Consider the following 18,413-nt stretch of genomic DNA (forward strand, 5'->3'; position numbering starts at 1 on the left):
GAGTACAAACAACTTTCATGTGACAAAGTTTCAAGCTTTGTTACCCTCAATGTTCGATCCGTTTTCTGATTATTAATCGTAGAAAAACTTTACCAAGTGCATTCTTTGTAAAATTTCACTCATCTTTTCGCCGTGAATCCTCCTGAGTCCAAATCATTTTCTGATATAGCTTTTATTTTTTAGATTGTGACACTTGGAGTGGGTCTAAAATTGATTTGGTTGCAGTTTAAATGTCCTTAGCTCTGATGTACTCTTGAGGGATTTTAATTTTAAACAATCACGATCGCCTATAACGGTAAAAGGTTGCATTGCTTTATTAAATAAAACATTCCAAAAAATCCAGCTTATTGTGATTGGTCAGGTGGGAAAATTTAGTAACCATCTTCCCTGACATCATTTGTGGCTATAAAATGATGTCAGTCAAAGGGCACTTAGTGATGCAGCAGTTAAATGAAGGAAGTCCAGACTTTACTTCTTGCAGGGCTGTCTGAGGGACTCCTTCAGAAGCTCGCTGAACTTGGCTGTGTCACATTTAGTCAACACAAACACGCTGTGGCTCTTCTTCAGCTGATTTGTGCGATCCAGCGCCAACATGCCTCGAGCAATGGAGCCCTGGAGCTCCACGCGGACGGGACACTCGATGCTCTCCGTCACCACGCTGCGGTCGATGCAGGCCGCCATCGCGTAGGAATCATAGGAGACAAAGCCCGGCCCAAAGTACACGTCTCTCTTAGTCATCATGGCCTCTCTGGAATAAGCCCAGCATTTAGACGTTATCATCCTCATGAAGCGTGCAGCTGGAGCGTCCTGATTGACGAGCTCCTCAAGGAACTCCTGCACAAATCAGGAATTTCAGTTTAAAGTGACCCACATGGCAGGGCCATGCACTTCTCTAAGCGTGGAGATCTTACCCACGTCAGTGCGTTTCTGCACGCATATTCCCACGATGCCAGGTAGGTAGGACAGAGGAACTCCTCAAGAACAATATAGGCCGACTCTGGATCCATGGCGAAGTTAAACTCTGCACACAGAGTCACGTTTCCTTTTCCTATAAAGGCAGAAGCACCATTATTCACTCCTGAACGCCTCACGCTCGAACACCAGTCACCACGAGGCCGTTTTACCTTCCATGTTGCCGCCCATGATGTACACCTCCCTGAGCTTTTGGGGAAAATGGGGGTCAAGTCTGACCGCCAGCGCCAGATTAGTGAGCGGGCCGAGAGCCACCAAGGAGACCTGTGGAGGACATGTTTTCTTCCATTAGTGTTTTCTCAAGGGGAATTGTTGAGATCTGTGCCTAACTGAGCAAAGAATCATGCTCTTTGGGAAACGCATCACAATTTAGGATCAAATTGTGACTAAACGAAGGAGTTTTTGAACCTGGTTCTGGTTTTCGGACACCAGTCTTATCATTGCGGTAACTGCATGCTCCTTTTGGATTTTCTCCTCCCAACAAGGCTCTTTCTCCTTTATCACATCTCCGAGTCCATCACTTCCAAAGTGGTCAGTGGGTGAGTTTCCCGCTCCAACCAGAGGGCCAGCAGAACCTCGAAACACTGGAATCTACAGGAGGAAGTTCAGATTAGTGCAGCTTTCCTTACAGATTAACACCTGAGTTCTGCCGACACAACACTGCGGTGTAAACCCTGCTGGCCAGGCTCAGCAAGACTTGTCACAAAATACCAAAGATTACAATATATTAAACTCCGCCAAGGATGTTACTTTAATGCTGCCATTTGTGTTTATGTGAGCAGAAATTCACTAGTCCAGGAACCTTTCTCCTAATCTGGTTAAACTAACATTTTATGAACATGCATGACAGGAAGTCTGTTACTGACTCTCAAAGGCAGACAAATCCCATCTGTTTAAACAACCAATGGATGATTTACAAAGGTATAAAAAAAAAAATCCTTAAAGGGACCTCAGAGAGGGCAGTTTAGAAACAGATCATTGTTTCTAAACATAACATCTGTGTGTGTGTGATGCAGTTTTTATTTAATAATTGATATTTGAATAGCTGGAGGTCTGTGCTCTTCTAATTTCGACAATACCCTAATTGTTGTGACTAATGAGTCTGTGTGCTACACCAATACTTTGAAAAGTAACAACTTAGACTGTTTCTACAGCACATTTAAACACACGTGAACCGAAGTGCTGCACAGCAGGTGAAACATTCAGTAAAAAATTCATAGAAAATGAATCATTTAAGAACATTACATCTATATTAAAATACACAAATCTGCATTTCCTCAGATTGTGATTGTTCAGACAGCTTCAGTAAACGCACCCCGTTACGCTCACAGACTGAGAGCACCCTCAAAACGTTCTGACACACGTTGTCGACCGTCGTGTTCCCAAACACGCAGGTGACGCCCAGGATGTGGATGTTAGGCGCCGCCAACGCCATCATTATTGCCTGAGCATCGTCTATGCCGCAATCGGTGTCGATGATCATTAGCTTCTTTTCCATGGTCTCCTGTAAGATTACAAACAACACAATACATTAACTGTAAAACAGTAAAATATGATGAGCTCCTAACAGGCGGACATATGCACCACCTGGTTTTTCATTAGAGAGGAGTTTTTCACTGCTCTGCCTATCAAATATCTCCAGGATCCTGATTCTCAGCTCACACAGTAGATTCTGCTCAGTATTCAGAGCTGTCTGAAGGACCTTTGTCATCATTACCTGTATCTGCTGAGAGAAACTCCTCTAGTGGACTTCTGTACCTTTGGAGCCTGCCTCGGTTCTTGTTGCCTCACACCTGGCTGTGGCAGTACAGGTAGGTGGAGACACTCATACAGATTAACTTCTCCTCGGTGACCCTTTGGACTCTGAGGTTACTCTTTCTGGCAAGAGACGGTTTTGTTTTGTTGTTTTTTTGACATTTTAATCTTCAAGTCTTCAATCAAAGACTAAACAGCAGTGTAATATTCCTCACCATGACCTCTGAGGAGTGTTATCCTGTTATCAGGTTTGATTTACCCCTCAGCCCTTTTTCTTTTCTGTGTTTGTTAAAACAAGAAATGCCAGGGAAATGCTCTATTAGCAATGAAAATCCTACAGATAATACTAGAGTCAGTGGTGTCATTTTAGTTCAGAAAGGTACCGAAAGGCGCATTTAAAATCTTTTTACAGGAAAAAAAAAGTTTTGACACCAATATCACATCAATCATATTTGTTACTTGTTACGAAGAGCAAAATATCCCACACAAATCTGACTAAACTGGGAGCTGTTTCCACAAAAGAGAGCCCTGAAAACTAAAGGCTTTTCAGAATGTTTTTAAAACAACCTAATAATAATGAACTCAATTACTCAATAAAGTATTTAAGTAAGTAAGTTTGTGAGGTTTGCTCATAGGGGGTCATCTTGATTGTTAGCTCTTTGCCTTACAATAAAAAGCATCTTGATGCAACTGTTGATCTGATTTGGCGTTATGTAAATAAAAAGAAGTATTATTGGTTATTCAAATAATATTATCATCTGAAATGTGTTAAATAAATTCTAGTATTGGAACTGAAAAACATATCTTAACCATGAACAAATATTTAAAACAGAAGTTGACCCAAGGTTCTTTAAAACTCGGTTTCTAAAAAAAATTAAATGAAATAAATTCTTTTAAAAACCAAAAAACGTTTCAAAATACATGACAAGCTGAAAGGGTTGTTTTGTTGTGTTAACTAATTATTATGGAAAGTTACTATCGCTGTGATTTAGTGACCATTGTAACATGTTCAAGCACACTGCTCTGTATAAACTGCTTTTATAACTTTGAAGTATCCGTATCGGTAAGATTGGCCCTGTATTTTACTTGTTATCATATAGCACACCACCAGGGACAGGAGAAGTCATTCTGCTAGTGATTCGGCTAAGCTTAGCAATTAGGTTAGCTTCCTAAACAAACAATGAGTGAATATTATGCGTATAATTTGCAGATGATTCAGCAAAGAGTGTGTTTCTGATAAAGAACGTGAAGGTTACATTGTGAAATGAGCCGTTAAACAAAAGCATGTAAGCATGTAATGCACAGATTAACCTGCTGAAAAACACCACTGTAAGTAGTAACAGGAACCGGAAGTGATCCAATAGCAAGCCACGACCGCCAGAGGACGCGCAAAGATCAAAGTTCAGGTTTGCTTATAGTTTTTAGAGTCAGGTCACCTGTTAGAAGAAAGAAATCACAGTATGTCCACTACAAAAACGGCCAATCTGTATTTATAGAGTGATCGTGCGGTTTAAACTGCAAGTAATGTAATTATATTTTCGCTTTTAAAGGTTTAAGTCGGATCTCCAATGAACAGACTCACCTTAGGTCTGCGTGCTTGAGCTTCAAAGAGCCTCCGCAGGCGCTCGAGCAATTCGTGAGCCGCAGAGGGACACATTTCCGGTCTCTCTCTTATAGCCGTCTCCCCTCTGTCACACTGTCTTGTCTCAATCTCTTCCATTTTTCTTTCCTCAGTCTTTCTTACTGGTATGAGTACAGGGCGTGGCACTGGTAACCTTTAAACGTTTAAAATAATGCCTTGAAATAATGCAGAAAAATATTAACCGTTATGTTATTATTCATGCTGTCATTATTAACATTTTTTGTAGCTATACTGTTAAAAGTGACATACACTTTTAACAGTATAGCTATGATCAGCAGCTATGCACTCTGTGTTTGTGTGCATTGTGGTACAGGGGTCGTCCTCTGGACCACAGGGCGATGTATAAAGATGCTTGGGACAGCGTCTGCCTTCAGTCTCAACTTTCCCTTTTTAGTACAAACTGATCTGCCTCAAAATGTGCCTACAGACTAACTTCATTATATTTATTTCCATATACACAGAAACTAATTTACAGAATATGCAGCTCTACATGTCATTACATGTCTATAGGTTTATAAAAGTTTATGTTACATTAGTAACTGATGATTCTTTGCTAAATATCAGCAGGCAGTTTCCCATTCAAGCCTACTGCATGTCTGCATTTAACTTGCTCTCGGCAAAACCAATGGAGGTATTGAGATTCTCAACTCCTGGGTTTTTGGAAAATGTTTTAAGTATATGCCTTTCTGTGTGGAGTTTGCATGTTCTCTCCGTGTTTGCGTGGGTTCTCTCCGGGTACTCCGGCTTCCTCCCACAGCCCAAAGACATAACTCTAAATTAGCCCTGTGACAAACTGGCGACCTGTCCAGGGTGTACCCTGCCTCTCGCCCTATGACAACTGGGATAGGCTCCAGTCCCCCACCCTGAAAAGGGATAAGCGGAGGAGAATGGATGGGTGGATGGAAAAACAATGTTAACTTGTTACAATGGCGTTAAAGCCATAGTAATAACTGTTAACGCCGTGGGTAACGGTGACCGTTTACTCACCGCATACATATATATTAATGAAACTACATATAAGATAACATTTTTTTTAAGTTAATGCATTTAGAGATTAATAATTACCACAAATAATAAATGTATCGACGAACGTGTCTCTGAGTCTACAAATTTAAATTGCCCGGTATGCACTTTCAGGAACTATCTGAATATATCACGTGACGCTGACGAGACTCGTCCATTCAAGCGCTCTACTGTGATTGGTTTAAACTGAGAAATAATTTTACTGAGACGGGAAGAGGAGGCGCCAACTGGACACGTCCAAATATGTAGTAAATTTAATGCAGTGCAATAACATACACATGTGTGCGATGAAAAGTGTTTTTGCTCATTTAAACTTTCTGTTTTTGTTTTTTTAACAATCTTATAAGAATTTAACAACGTTGATATTTCCCTTCCTCCCGGTTGCTCCTCAGAATGGTATAGTCCGATGGACCTGCTCAGGAAGAGGCTGCGGGTCAGAAGGACGACGTTTGTTGCTTATTTTCGGCTATTTTCCACATTTTTCGTGCTAATGTGTGCGGCGATTTGGTAGTTTGCTCTCAGCTTTATCTTTTTCCGCCTCCCCGCCAAGGGTGGTCATTACTGAAGATTTTATGAGTCTATCTGTGATGCTGAAAATGACGGCTGGGCGTGTTTACGTCCGCTAACCAAATTGGATGTTTGTGGGTGATCGCAGCAGCTTTACAGGTGAACCGTTAGTTAATGTTTAGGTGGATATCAAGAGCCATGCTGTCTGTTTCTATGATAGGTGACTCATTGTAGGCTAAAGGCTAAGAGGAACAGTGCTTGTTTGTCTCTCCGTGAGCCTGACAAGTGACATTCAGGATTATGTCTTTGGAATTTGTTATGTTCATAGTTTCAGGTGTTTTCGTTAACGTGGACCAACACTGGGTTTGCCAGGGGGACGATTTAAAGACTGTATATAAATGAAGGAGCTAGCTTGCTTTATAATTGTATAAGACCCTCTGCCTATTAACACTCTACTTTGTCTATAAAATTTCTTTTTTGATATCTGCTTCATGTTTGTCCACCATCCCTTCCAATGAAGATCTGAGCATCTTCAGCTCTACCTCCTGTCTCCAAACCATACATGAAAGCAGGTCTCATTACCATCTTGTAAACCTTCCCTCTCACTCTTGCTGCTCTCCTGTCTTCACCTCTCTCGTCCGCGGTCGAGAGAGTTAGTTACCCCAGTTATTTAAACCGATCTATCTTCGTTACCTGTGCTCCATCCGTCTCTCTTTCATCCACAAACATGTATTCAGGCTTGCTTTTACGGATCTCCATTCATCCTCTCTCCAGTATATACTTCCACCTCTGCTGCCACTTCACCAACGCATGGCACAACATATAAGAGCCACCTCCACGTGACAAGACTCAGCAGTCCATCTGCATCTAAAGAACAAAGGTCACTCTTTCGAAAATGCCAGTGTTCACATTTTGGACAGAGAAGATGGATGGTTTGAAAGAGGAGTAAAAGAAGCCATTTATGTCCACTGTGAGCGACCATCTTTGAACAAAGGCGGTGGCTTACGACACCAACTGTCTGCCATCTATAATCCAGTTTTGAGTTCCCTTCCCAGACGCCTTAACGCCCACTCACATCCTGGGCCATATGACCTCAGGAAATCACATGATAGGGTGGGGCTAGGTTTCACAATGAGCTCACCCGAAACCTTGGCTGATTATGACCTACACCCGTTTTCACACCTTGGCTCATGTGATTGGGTAGAGGATCATTAGGGGGTCCTTTTGTCCCTCTTGGGGGGAAACTCCCACAGGGTTTAAATCTGGGACTCTCCACCATTTGACCCTAGAACTGATAAAGGTTCTCGGATGAGAGATGAAACGTCTTCAAGCAACTTAAAGAAGTCTTTCGTTAGACTTCCACCTCTGCAGACTCCACTTGATCACTACGGATCAGTGTCATCTGCAAACTCCTGCCTGACCTCATCCATCAGCCTCTCCATCACCACTGAAAAAAATTTAATCTCACCCCCAACTTGAACCCATCTGTCACTCCTAACACACATCTCCCCACTGTCTCGCTGTCCTCATACATGTCCTGCACGACCTTAACATACTTTTCTGCCACTCCTGACTTCCTTATGCAGTTCCTCTTTTGGCGCCTTATAATATCCTTTCTCTGATCCATGCAGAGACCGTCAATCTCCTTCTGACCTTTTCTGTACTCCCCCATCAACACTCCCTAAGCACACATTACATCTGTAGAGCTCTTTCTCAGCATGAAGGCATACTGCTGCTACTTAACCTAGCTTCAACAACTCTTTCCCACAGCTTCATGGTGTGGAGCTCTGCACATCACCCTTGTTCTTGAAAATCAGTACCAGTGCACTTCTTCTCCATTCCTCAGGCATCCCCTCACTCTGTAGGACTTAATTATTTAATTATTAAGCAATCTTGTTGAAAAGTCCACTGGAAATTTTTGATAATGATGGATTTTGCTAGTTATGGTAACTGTTAGACTAAGAAAGTTGGTTCATGTGTTTCAGGAGCTTTTTGGTTCTGCATTCTCTCCAATGTATGATCCAAATACATTTGAAGGCAGGTGATTGGATGCAAATTCCTTTCACAGAAGCAAAAATATTAAAATATTAAACATCACGTGCAACAAAAAGGCAAAAATAAAGTAGAATAGTTTGGTAAAATAAAATACAGTAATGGAAGACAAGCTCAGTGTGGTAAAAATTACAAAGAAGAAGGAGAGGGAGAACAAATACACAGAAAGAGCTTGGTGAATAAAAATCTGTTGTGATATGTAACATATGTAAGATTCCCCTGTGTCTGTGTTTGTGGCAGCAGAGCTGAGCTATCCTGATGTAATACAGATGTTTCTGTGTCAGATAAAACTATTAGCTGACTGATTTCTCCTATCTGAGTGCAGTGTGAGGTCTCTATCTCTGCACTTTCATCTTCTTCTCATATATTTTGAATAACCTCCTTTTTTCCCTGCAGAGGTCACTTCTCCATCATCGCGTTCCGTCTCGTCCGGTTCTGTTGCCAGTCAGCTTAGCGGCCGCTCGATGCCTAACACCTCAGAGGGTCAGGGAACAAACCTGTCTGGGTCTGCGGAGCCATCAGGGCTGCAGCGGACCGCAGACAGGGAGGAGGAGCACAGCCTGATTCGGTCCCTGGCCCGGGATGCCGCGAGGGTGAGGCGGGCTTCTAGTGCTGAGCTCCACCTGCCGTGGACCTGCCCGGTCACACACTCCCGTGAGAAGTTCTACACAGTCTGCTCTGATTATGCCCTCTTAAACCAGGCTGCCTCCGTGTACTGCCCCCCAAACACAGGCAGGGACGCGCTCTCAAAGAAGCAGGATGACGGATCCCCACGTGTAAAGCCCAAACCCTCCACAGAGCTCAGTGCCGCACACACTGGAGGTTCCCGTGGGGGGGCAGGCGGGGACTGTGACATGGAGGACGTGTCCAAGCCTATTTTGGCCTGGGAGATTGACACAGCAGACTTCAACACTGCATATACAAGGAAAATAAGAGCAAGTAAGAAAGGTCTGGAAGTGAATTTAATCAGTTTGGTTTACATGATGTCACACTTTGATGTTTTTTGAAACACTTTTTCAGGCAATGGTAAGAAATGCGGCGCTAAGAAGATGAAGTCATCCGACAGACCCAGCAGGAACCTGCAAGATGTCCCTCCTCACGCCTCACTGGAGGAGATCAAACAGAGGAAAGTGCTCGACCTCAGAAGATGGTAATGTTATATTTAGCCTCCATTTTCATTTCCTCCATGTTCGTGCAGTGACTTTTACAGAAAGGAAAGCAGAGACCATCCCCTCCATCTCCCTGTACACACAAACAAAAAACATCTCTCTTTACTATTTACTCACTATTTAACAAGATAAACTGGATCAGATTAAAACATACCATTCATGCTGTTTATTTTCACTCTACATGGACATCTTCACATTTTTGTATCTATTATCTGTTTAGGAAAAGAACCAATAAAACACTATGAAAACACCTCAGTATACATGAAACTGTTTTATTGGAAAGTTGTGCCTAAAATATCAAAAGTAAAAATAATCACTCTACAGAATAATGTTCTCTCTCTGTGTTAAATCGTGTATTATTTATATTACCTTAAACATATAACTGCTGTGTATGTTTAAGGTTGAGCGCATTGTAAATAGTTATTCTGTTTAATGTTTAATGTCCAACATCACATGTTTGCGATGATCTCTAAAAAAGTTAATGAGCTGATAAATACAGGTCTACAAAAGTATATGAAAATATTAATCACAAAAAAATAATCTGAATTAAAAGCGTTGAGTGTTGTGTGACGTGGTTAATGGTCAATATCTATCGGGGGATTAAAATATGGATGGAAAATGTTGGTGGAGTGTTGGCAAAACAGCTGGTTAAACCTATTACGTTTAGAGATTTTTATAGATGCTATTCTGAAAGTGCTGCTGAGCCTGCACCTGCTCAGCTTGCCTGTTTTATTAGACCAGACATGGTCAGCGCCACTGTCCATTATGTCCATTATGGTTATAGCTTCCCTTGCTAATGTACTAAAGGAGTTATTAACATCCTTTTCAAACTTCATCTTCTCTACATCACACATGTCGGCTGAGGTGATTCGCCGACGGTAAATCACTGAAGCTCTTTTACTTGCTACTCCACCACTAAGCTGTGTTTCCACACAAAGGGTCAATCATAATTGATATCAGAGCAGTGAAAGCAGAGCCGGGGTTGCTTCCCTTGCATTCTTGTTTCCCATCAGACCAGACGAGAGGTTTGTCCAAAATGTGCATATGCAAACCATCAGAAAAAAGCTCCTCCGGTCAGTGTTACTGGGAGACGGACACGACTATATAACAGAGGGAGCTATGGTCTCCATTGTGCATGAAATAAGCGCAGCTTTAGCGACAACTGCTGACTGTGGCCACAAGATGGCAGTCATGTAGAGGATGGATGGAAACATTTGATTGTCTGAGATAAAAGGGGAGAGATTGATTTGACTCTCTGCACTCTCCATTTTCACTGCAGAGCTTTAGAGCCAGCTCAATGCCCTTTTTTGTCCCCTGGGGTCAGGATTTACTAAAGAAGGGCAGTAAAGTTTTGAAACCAAAGAGCGAGGACACGGTCAGCGCATTTGTGTTTATTTGAATGAGTTTTTCTTTCACAGCACAACGGCTGTCTCGTTTTGTTGTCGCTGTGGCTGTGACAGCTGCATCTAGAAGTGTTCATTTATCTGAAATTGTAATTGCACAGGCGGATGACTGAAAGCTGTGAGGGCAGTGCCAAATGTTTGCCTCTGTCCTCTGGGTTTTTTCTGGAGTAAGACTCTGCCATTCTGCTGAATGGTTGCACATTGATTTAAGGCAGTGAATATTTGTTACCTTCCTACTGTAATCCAGCATTTCCTGTTATTTCTGGCAATTTTGATAAACCAATATGAATACTTGAAGAAATTAAACCCCACATAAAAAAGTATTTTCATTGCAACCCCGGTGATTCTCCAGAAGCTCTTGTCTTCTTTCGGAGAGGACCCGTTACCTTAACAGAAGTCTGTCTTTTGTGTTATAATCCATTTTTCTGCAGGTACTGCATCAGTCGGCCACAGTATAAGACGTCTTGTGGGATCTCCTCGCTGGTTTCCTGCTGGAACTTCCTGTACAGCACGCTTGGCGCAGGAAAGTGAGCAGCCTGCATCTTATCTCATAAAAAAAAAATCAGCTTATGAAGTGTGGGCGATGAATAAAAGGTGTAAATGTTTGTTTGCATTGCCAGTCTGCCACCCATCTCTCAGGAGGAAGCTCTGCATATTCTGGGGTTTCAGCCGCCGTTTGAAGAAATCAAGTTTGGTCCCTTCACCGGCAACGCTACACTGATGCGGTACACAAACCTTCCGTCTTTTACTTTAAAAAAAAAAAATCTAAAGAGTGCGCAGGTCTGCAGTCAGTGCGTTTTCCTCACAGGTGGTTCAGACAAATCAACGACAACTTCCGAGTGCGAGGTTGCTCCTATATTCTGTACAAACCACACGGAAAGCACAAGACAGCAGGAGAAACAGGCGAGTCAGCTGACCCACTCAGCGCTGTTATTCTTACAGATGTGCAGCTTGAGTGATTAAACTCGTTCTTCTTTTCAGCTGAAGGAGCTCTGATGAAACTGACACAAGGCCTGAAGGACGAATCCATGGCCTACATTTACCACTGTCAGAACCACTACTTTTGCCCCGTGGGGTTCGAAGCCACGCCGCTCAAAGCAGCAAAGGCGTACAGGTAACGCCACGTCACAGCAGTTAGAACTGCTCATTTAGATCAGTGCTCGCTAAAAGCTGTGTTTTGAGATTTTTCTGCTAGCCCCTGCACAAAATATAATGAATGAGGTTTCGGTTTACTGCATTGATCCACATTAAAGGCTCATTTTATTTTATGTAGATATTTACTTGATGATGCTCGTTCATTTTTTTTTTTAATTTTTTAAACTTTTTAATTTAGCTTATTTCTTTTTGTGTAGAGTTGTTTTGTTTTGTCATATTTCTTTGTTGCATTGTTTGCTGTAAGTTTACGTTTGTTAGAGATTTTATTTAATCTTTTGGCTGCGTGAAAAAGACGTTTTAATGGGACTCTTTGCAGTCCTGAGGACAAAGTCTTGACTTGAATTAGAGGGTAAGTAACAGGAAACTGTTTATTCTTAGAGGTGCTCAGGAAGTGTGAACACCTCTTTAAAAGCAGAGGCTTCGGCACATTCAGGTGTGTGCTAAGTCTTCCCAGGAGTGGACATCCCAGCATATTCACTCCATGCTCAAACCCTGCAGTGCTCAGAGAAACTCCATAACTCTACAGGCCACAATAAGCATGTTAAAGGTTAAATCCATGAAAGCACACTTTAAAAAACTTAATTTACCTAATTTTATGACCCTCTGAGGAGCAGCTGATTTTTTTATTATGTCCTGAGATGTAAAATCTTATGGACTTAAACAAGAGACTTTACATTCTTAATGTCCCCATATGAAAATATTAACAAATTAGTTGACTAGTTTTTAGTAACAGATGTTGTCCTGTTTTCTGTGAAGGGGCGCTCTTCCCACTAACGAAATGGAATACTGGATCTTAATCGGGGAACCCAGCAGAAAACATCCGGCTATTCATTGTAAAAAGTATGTTTCTGTTCAGTTTTTACTCCATTTCCACGTCTGCTGCTGTTAAGCAGTTTAACAGGAAGTTCTCTCTGCAGGTGGCTGGATATCGTGACTGACCTCAACACCCAAAATCCAGAATACCTGGACATTCGCCACACAGAGAGGGGGATTCAGCGCCGCAAAACCAAAAAGGTTCCAATTCTCAGACCAGCTGTTTAAATGTTTGTGTGTCTGAGATGGTGAATAACTAAAAGGCTTCTTCATTCGCAGGTAGGTGGAAACCTGCACTGCATCATGGCCTTCCAGAGGGTCAACTGGCAGAAGCTTGGCCCCTGGGCGCTGAATTTGGAAAACCTGCGGCACGACTTTCACCAATCTGCCACGGAAAGGGCCCACGCGAGCGACGACAGCGAAGAGAGGACGTCAGCCAAGCGGATGGCCCAGCTGGGACGCTCGCACAGCATGGGAAGCCAGAAAGACACCAGCTGGAAACGCCTGTCCAACAGCACGGAGTACAGACAGCGCAGCTCGCCCGACAGCGACCTCGAAGAAGACATCACAGACTGAAAGGTTCTTAGGGATGAGCAGGATGAGGACTGAGTATCTAAACAGTAGTGAAGTTATGAAGTTAAAGAATAGGTCTGGGGTTTTCTGCAGTTTACTGTTAATAAACGGCATGAAAACACCAAAATGCACTGTTAGTGAAGCGTTAGGACTCTTTAAATGTCCAAAAACAGCTCAGATACGTAGTTTCATTTTTTTTTTAAATCATCTCCTAAAACTGCTCGATGCATCCATTTCTTCTGCTTATCCAAAGTCGGGTCACTTCTAGGCTCAGCAGGTTATGCCAGATATCCTTTTTCCCAGTGACCTTTCCCGTTCCCCCTGCGGCATCCCAAGGTGTTCCCAGTCAAAATGAGATATGGGTCTGCTAGGGGGTCTCCTCCCAGTTAAAAACCTATAGAGGGAAGTGACCAGGAAGCAGTTTTTATTGAATTTATTGACAGTAGAAGCTTTACAGAAATCACAAGAGTCTTTTTTGAATATTTAAGACTACCACATGTTCAGCTCATTTTAGTGCTTTGAAGCAGATACTCTCTTTAGGGTGTTTTCACTTCTTGTTTGTCTCCTGTGGCCATATCCTTTTTCTTTGCTCACTTTGTCCTTTAGCAGTGAAGACAAGCAATATGGAGACAGCTGCTTCGCAATCATTACAGAGGCAGTTCCATGACTGATCCACATGAAATTTCTGGCCCATGTAGCATTGCGTGCAGCTTTCAGGTCAGCAGTAACTTGAAATGGTTTTCCAGCCTTGTGTTTTCAGTCTGAAGCAGTAAACCGACAAACTAACGAAGTAAACTTTGAGGCCATCAGTCGTCTGCGTCCTTCTAACCGGGGCGACATTGAACCAGTTACAGTTATTTCCTCTGGAAAAAGGTTGAGTGTTGAGTGAGTAAAAATTCAGCAATAATTCTCAAATACATGTTTCCCATGTAAATCGTCTCAACTTTCTCTTTGTAACACTACGGCAAGTTTGGTTCTTCGGTCTGTGGAAATGTGGATTGGCAGCAGCCGAATTTCTTCAGTAGCTCTGTGTTGTTGTGTCGAGACGCAGCAGAAGAACTGAAATTAATAAACTCATTTGTAGCCGCCTGTTGCGAAAAGCTCAAATATTTGACCAATCAGAAAACGTGCAACACTTCTGCAGAATATCCCAGCAGAACGTTTTCTTCTAATAGAAACAGGGAGGATGCTTTGGTTTGCTGTAATCATTCCCGCAAGAGATTTGGCCGCAGATCATAAATGAATAAATCTATAAATAATAAATAAAAGGAGCTTTGAGAAGTCGGACCCACTCAAAGCAAACCTCACGGCGTTGCCGCTCATCACAGACACGTTTCTGCAGGTTTAATCTGAGCTGCACCGACACATCCACTGTACATTCTTTCAGACGCAGCTCATCGTACAGGTACAGGAGGTGGGATCGTTTCTCACCTGGCGTTCAGCGGCTCGTCCAGTTAAAGTATCGTGAAAGCTGCTGGCGTTGTGTTGTGTTTCGTGAAATCTCCGGGGGGACGGTAGACAATCCTGGTGTTTAAACACAGGAGCTGTAGAAACTTTGGACACTCCGAGTGACACTCATGGTTTATTTCAGACACGAGCAGTTCCTTTACATGTTTCTTTGCACCTTTTGTGGGTCCGTTTGTCTCTGACCCACACACACAGTCATTGTGTACCTAAGTGGGTTTGATGTAGTGGTTTATTTATTGACTTATTTTACAATAAAATGGGATTTTTAAGAATTCCTGCAGCATTCGTATTTCTTTTTTGTTTAACATTTATTGTGACTCTTCCGGTGTTGCTTTTATTCACACGGCTTATTCACAGTCTCATTTCATGTCAAATAAAGCATGTAGAACCCTTTTTACCATGAAAGTCTTAGTCACCAGCATCATGTAATCAATCACAGATTTCATTATAATTTGCAGAAAGTCAGCAGTGACAGGTTTCTGCCTCCTTCAGCTTGTCCTGTTCTTGTAGGCAGCCAAGTTTTGAGGCCTCTCTGCAGAGGCTGGAGGTTCAACGCCCCTTTAACTGCTGTCTTAGCTCTGCTATGTGAGCAGGGCCGATACGACAGCATCCCCCTGTAAGACAGAGAAGAGCTGCTCAGAGAAAATGCTGCAAAACAGAAAAAGACTGAGTATAAGAGAAAGCAGCTGAGCTCACCTATCAGAGCAGCGCCCTGCTTCACCCACATGTGGCTCAGATCAGGCGTCCATCCTGATGGTTTTCCTGATGTTTGCCACCTTTGAATGAAAAAAAGATCCTTTACTGAATCCACACAGATATTTAGCAGATTTTCCTTTTTCTCTTTAAGGAATCAAGTTTTTATGGTAGCTTTATGTTGTATTTACAGAATGTAAACGTTGATGTGAGGCGTTTAGACTTAGTGTGTTAATTTAGCTTCAGACCCACCCCCGCTCAGTGTCCCACTCCTCTCCGCTGTTAGGGTACACCACCCAGCTCATGTTTGAGACGTGCAGCGGTCCAGCAGAGTCCAGCAGCGACTCCACCACGTCTGGAGGACAGCAGTTGACTCCCACAGCGAGCAGCTGCGTGGATCTCTTGGCGACCCGCATGGCGTCAGCGAACAGGCTGCCGTCCGATATACGCTTCTCGTCCTGATGGCGAGGCGAGTCATTGTGTGACTAACAACGAACTAATATGGATCTTTCGTCATCGCTGTTCACGGGCAGCGATTACCTTACAGGAGAACGACAGCCAGGCTTTTGAGTTTGGAAACTCCCTCAGCAGCTCCACCACAGCCTCCGCCTCTTTGATGCTCGGGATTGTCTCAAAGGCGATCAGATCAACTCCCGCAGCTGCTAAGCAGTCAACCTGAGGCCTGTGCCAAACTTTAAGCTCCTTCAAATAGATTAAAGACACAAGTGTACACAGCTTAAATGTGTTTTACAATTAAAATGTCATATAGATCTCTGTTGTACTCAAAATGCTTCAATTTTGTTTGTAATTCTGAAAGTAGCCATAGTATTAAGGTAAAAAGTGTCATAGTGTCATTAAATATACTGAAGTTATTGTCCCAAAAAAGGAGGTACTTAATGATTTTTCATGAAATGAACCGAAAATATAAACAGAACCAGAACCGGAGATATAAACAACTATTCTGGGTAATCTTCTCAAAGCAGGCATAAAGTCCAGTAGGTGGCTGAGGGGTACCTACTTCAACACTCATCTGCTCTGCGTAAGCGCCAGTGTACTCCGAGCCATCGTGGAGAAAGGCCCCGTACGGCCCCACAGAGCCTGCCACCAGGGGGCGTCTCTTCCCTTTACAGAGAAATAAACAGTGAGATTATATCACAGTTTACAGCAAGAGTCGGCTCAGCTCAGCGTAAGCTCTCCTACCTGACTCAAACCTCTTCACCGTCTCTTTGGCCAGATGAACTCCGGACATCAGCAGCTCTCTGGCGCGTTCAGCGCTCACCTCCAGGTGGCTGATGAATCCTGGGATACTTGCCTGGTATGTGGCTGTCGTGATGACATCAGCACCACTGAGGAGGAACCTGTTCACACAAAGTGTATACATTAAGTGCTGATTGATTTGTATTTACCAACATTTTTTGCATGGACACACCTGTAATGAGCATCTCTTATGGCCTGAGGAGCAGTGTGCAAAAGCCTGGCGCTCCACAGAGGGTCTCCCTGCATATGTAACACACACACACACACGAATTTCAGTCCAGATTCACATTAATAAAAAAAATCTTATATTTGATCTGTAAAGACCAGATAAAAATATTATTCACCTGTTTACGTACTTTATATTTCTCAAGAGGGCAGATTTGGGAAATTCAGTAAAGATAATACAATGAAAAAAAAAAAAAAGCTGTGAAAAACAAGTAGCTCACAGTCACAGACAGGCCGTAAGAACAAGGCCAGAGGATATATTCAGGTCATTTAACCATCTCTCTGAAAATAAATACAAAACTATGCAGGTATTTTCTGCTGCAAAGATACAGAGTACACTCAGATCGCAGATGAGCCTTTGATGCTCAGGTTTGACTGACTCTGTAAAGTTCAGCAAGCTGTGATTCTAAGTAGGGAATATCTGCAGTCTACATCCCAGGTGAAGCATTGTGAGCAACTAACAAGTCCCAAGTTGCACAAGTTTCACCAGCACGTGTAGGAAATGCAGGTGTGGTGACGACTGGAAGTTTCTCGGGTGGAGTGGACAGAGTTTTTCTAACTTCACAAACAGATGTGCTGTAGACAAAGAAACTTAATGTAAGAAGAAAAAACACTTCTGTTTTGTTTTGTGCGCTTTTGAATCTCTTGGGTTTCAGTGGGTTGGACATCTCAGGGCCACATATGCTCCCATTCAGGTGACGTCTTTTTCAGGAAAGGCCTTGCGTATTTCAGCAGGATGATGGTAAACAGCATACTTCATCAAATCTGAGTCTGAGTGCTGAACTGCAGGCCTGTTGTCCAGACCTTTCATCAAGCAAAGCGTCTGGAGCATCATGAAACCAAAAACACAACAAAGGAGATTCAGGACTGCTGAGCAGCTAGAATCCTGTATCAGACCAAAATGGGATGACATTCCTCTCCTGATAAGTCCAGCAGCTGCTCTCCTCAGTTCCCAGACACATGGCCTTGTCCCACCCTTTTTTTTTATAGATATGTTACTGCCATCAACTTCAAAATACAGACATGGATTAAAAATAGACACAAAACATCTCCAGAGAGAAATTAAATTAGTCTAATCAATAGAAAATGGTGACCTGTTGCAGGTTATTTTTATGATTTACCTGCAGTTTGGCTCCATGCGCTTCCAGATCAGTTGCCAGTCCACCATCTAGGATCAATGGCCCTTCATCATTAACCATTTGTGTGAGAAGAGCAGAGGAGCCCATGGAGCAACACTTTATTAAAAGATTTACTGGAGAATTCTTTGCACTGCTTTTCATAAGAAGATCATTCAGTCAAGTTACTAACGCTGACTCCTCTGAAATAACACCACCGGGCAGCTTAATTATTCACACAGAAGAGAGTGAAGTGCAACATCAGATCCTTCACGTTTCATAATGTTGTCCTTCCGGGTAACAGTGAAGGTGCGTTTATGGCCGCTCAAAACTGAACTTCTTCGCAGCATCAGCAGACCGCCACTAGATGTCCTCCTACACAATAAATGCACACTGTATTTCACCAGAATCCGATTCTTGCTCGCTCCTTTACTTTATAAACAACCACTGGAGCAAGACAGCGCAGCTTTTCTTTTGTACTGCTTTATAATTATCACGTATACAGTTTAATTTAAGATATCCATCCAATCATTTATGACTAATATATTACATTTTAAGGTCTGCATAAAAACAAATAACAAAAACTGTGCTG

General features: G+C 42.6%; 3 protein-coding genes across 6 annotated transcripts; 1 reads left to right on the forward strand and 2 right to left on the reverse strand.

The window, feature by feature from the left end:
• Positions 1-290: 290 nt before the first annotated feature.
• LOC113015742 (inosine-uridine preferring nucleoside hydrolase) lies at positions 291-5,528 on the reverse strand. Of its 4 annotated transcripts, none has more exons than XM_026157946.1 (7): positions 5,435-5,528; positions 4,310-4,502; positions 2,288-2,476; positions 1,381-1,563; positions 1,125-1,236; positions 912-1,048; positions 291-834 (listed from the first exon to the last, which is right to left on the reverse strand). In XM_026157946.1, exons 2-7 carry the CDS (start codon positions 4,445-4,447, stop codon positions 469-471), a joined length of 1,125 nt encoding a protein of 374 aa, XP_026013731.1. In that variant the 5' UTR covers positions 4,448-4,502; positions 5,435-5,528; the 3' UTR covers positions 291-468. The 4 variants fall into 4 exon arrangements, with proteins under 4 accessions (XP_026013731.1, XP_026013732.1, XP_026013734.1 ...); XM_026157947.1 differs by having other exon boundaries at positions 4,310-4,524; XM_026157949.1 differs by lacking the exons at positions 4,310-4,502; positions 5,435-5,528 and adding an exon at positions 2,690-2,774.
• A 61-nt stretch (positions 5,529-5,589) lies between these two features.
• Positions 5,590-14,803, forward strand: LOC113015740 (basic immunoglobulin-like variable motif-containing protein). The gene is made up of 10 exons (XM_026157940.1): positions 5,590-6,058; positions 8,348-8,890; positions 8,972-9,101; positions 10,955-11,050; positions 11,144-11,248; positions 11,332-11,426; positions 11,505-11,637; positions 12,435-12,518; positions 12,596-12,692; positions 12,771-14,803. The coding sequence occupies exons 1-10, from the start codon at positions 6,028-6,030 to the stop codon at positions 13,065-13,067; spliced, it is 1,611 nt and encodes a 536-aa protein (XP_026013725.1). The 5' UTR covers positions 5,590-6,027; the 3' UTR covers positions 13,068-14,803.
• On the reverse strand, positions 14,634-18,135 carry LOC113015743 (homocysteine S-methyltransferase 1). The gene is made up of 8 exons (XM_026157950.1): positions 17,828-18,135; positions 16,654-16,721; positions 16,425-16,582; positions 16,243-16,346; positions 15,765-15,926; positions 15,477-15,682; positions 15,228-15,307; positions 14,634-15,145 (listed from the first exon to the last, which is right to left on the reverse strand). The coding sequence occupies exons 1-8, from the start codon at positions 17,984-17,986 to the stop codon at positions 15,081-15,083; spliced, it is 1,002 nt and encodes a 333-aa protein (XP_026013735.1). The 5' UTR covers positions 17,987-18,135; the 3' UTR covers positions 14,634-15,080.
• Between the last annotated feature and the right edge of the window lie 278 nt (positions 18,136-18,413).

This window comes from Astatotilapia calliptera, chromosome 23 (genome assembly GCF_900246225.1).
Source record: "Astatotilapia calliptera chromosome 23, fAstCal1.2, whole genome shotgun sequence".
Lineage (NCBI taxonomy): Eukaryota > Metazoa > Chordata > Actinopteri > Cichliformes > Cichlidae > Astatotilapia > Astatotilapia calliptera.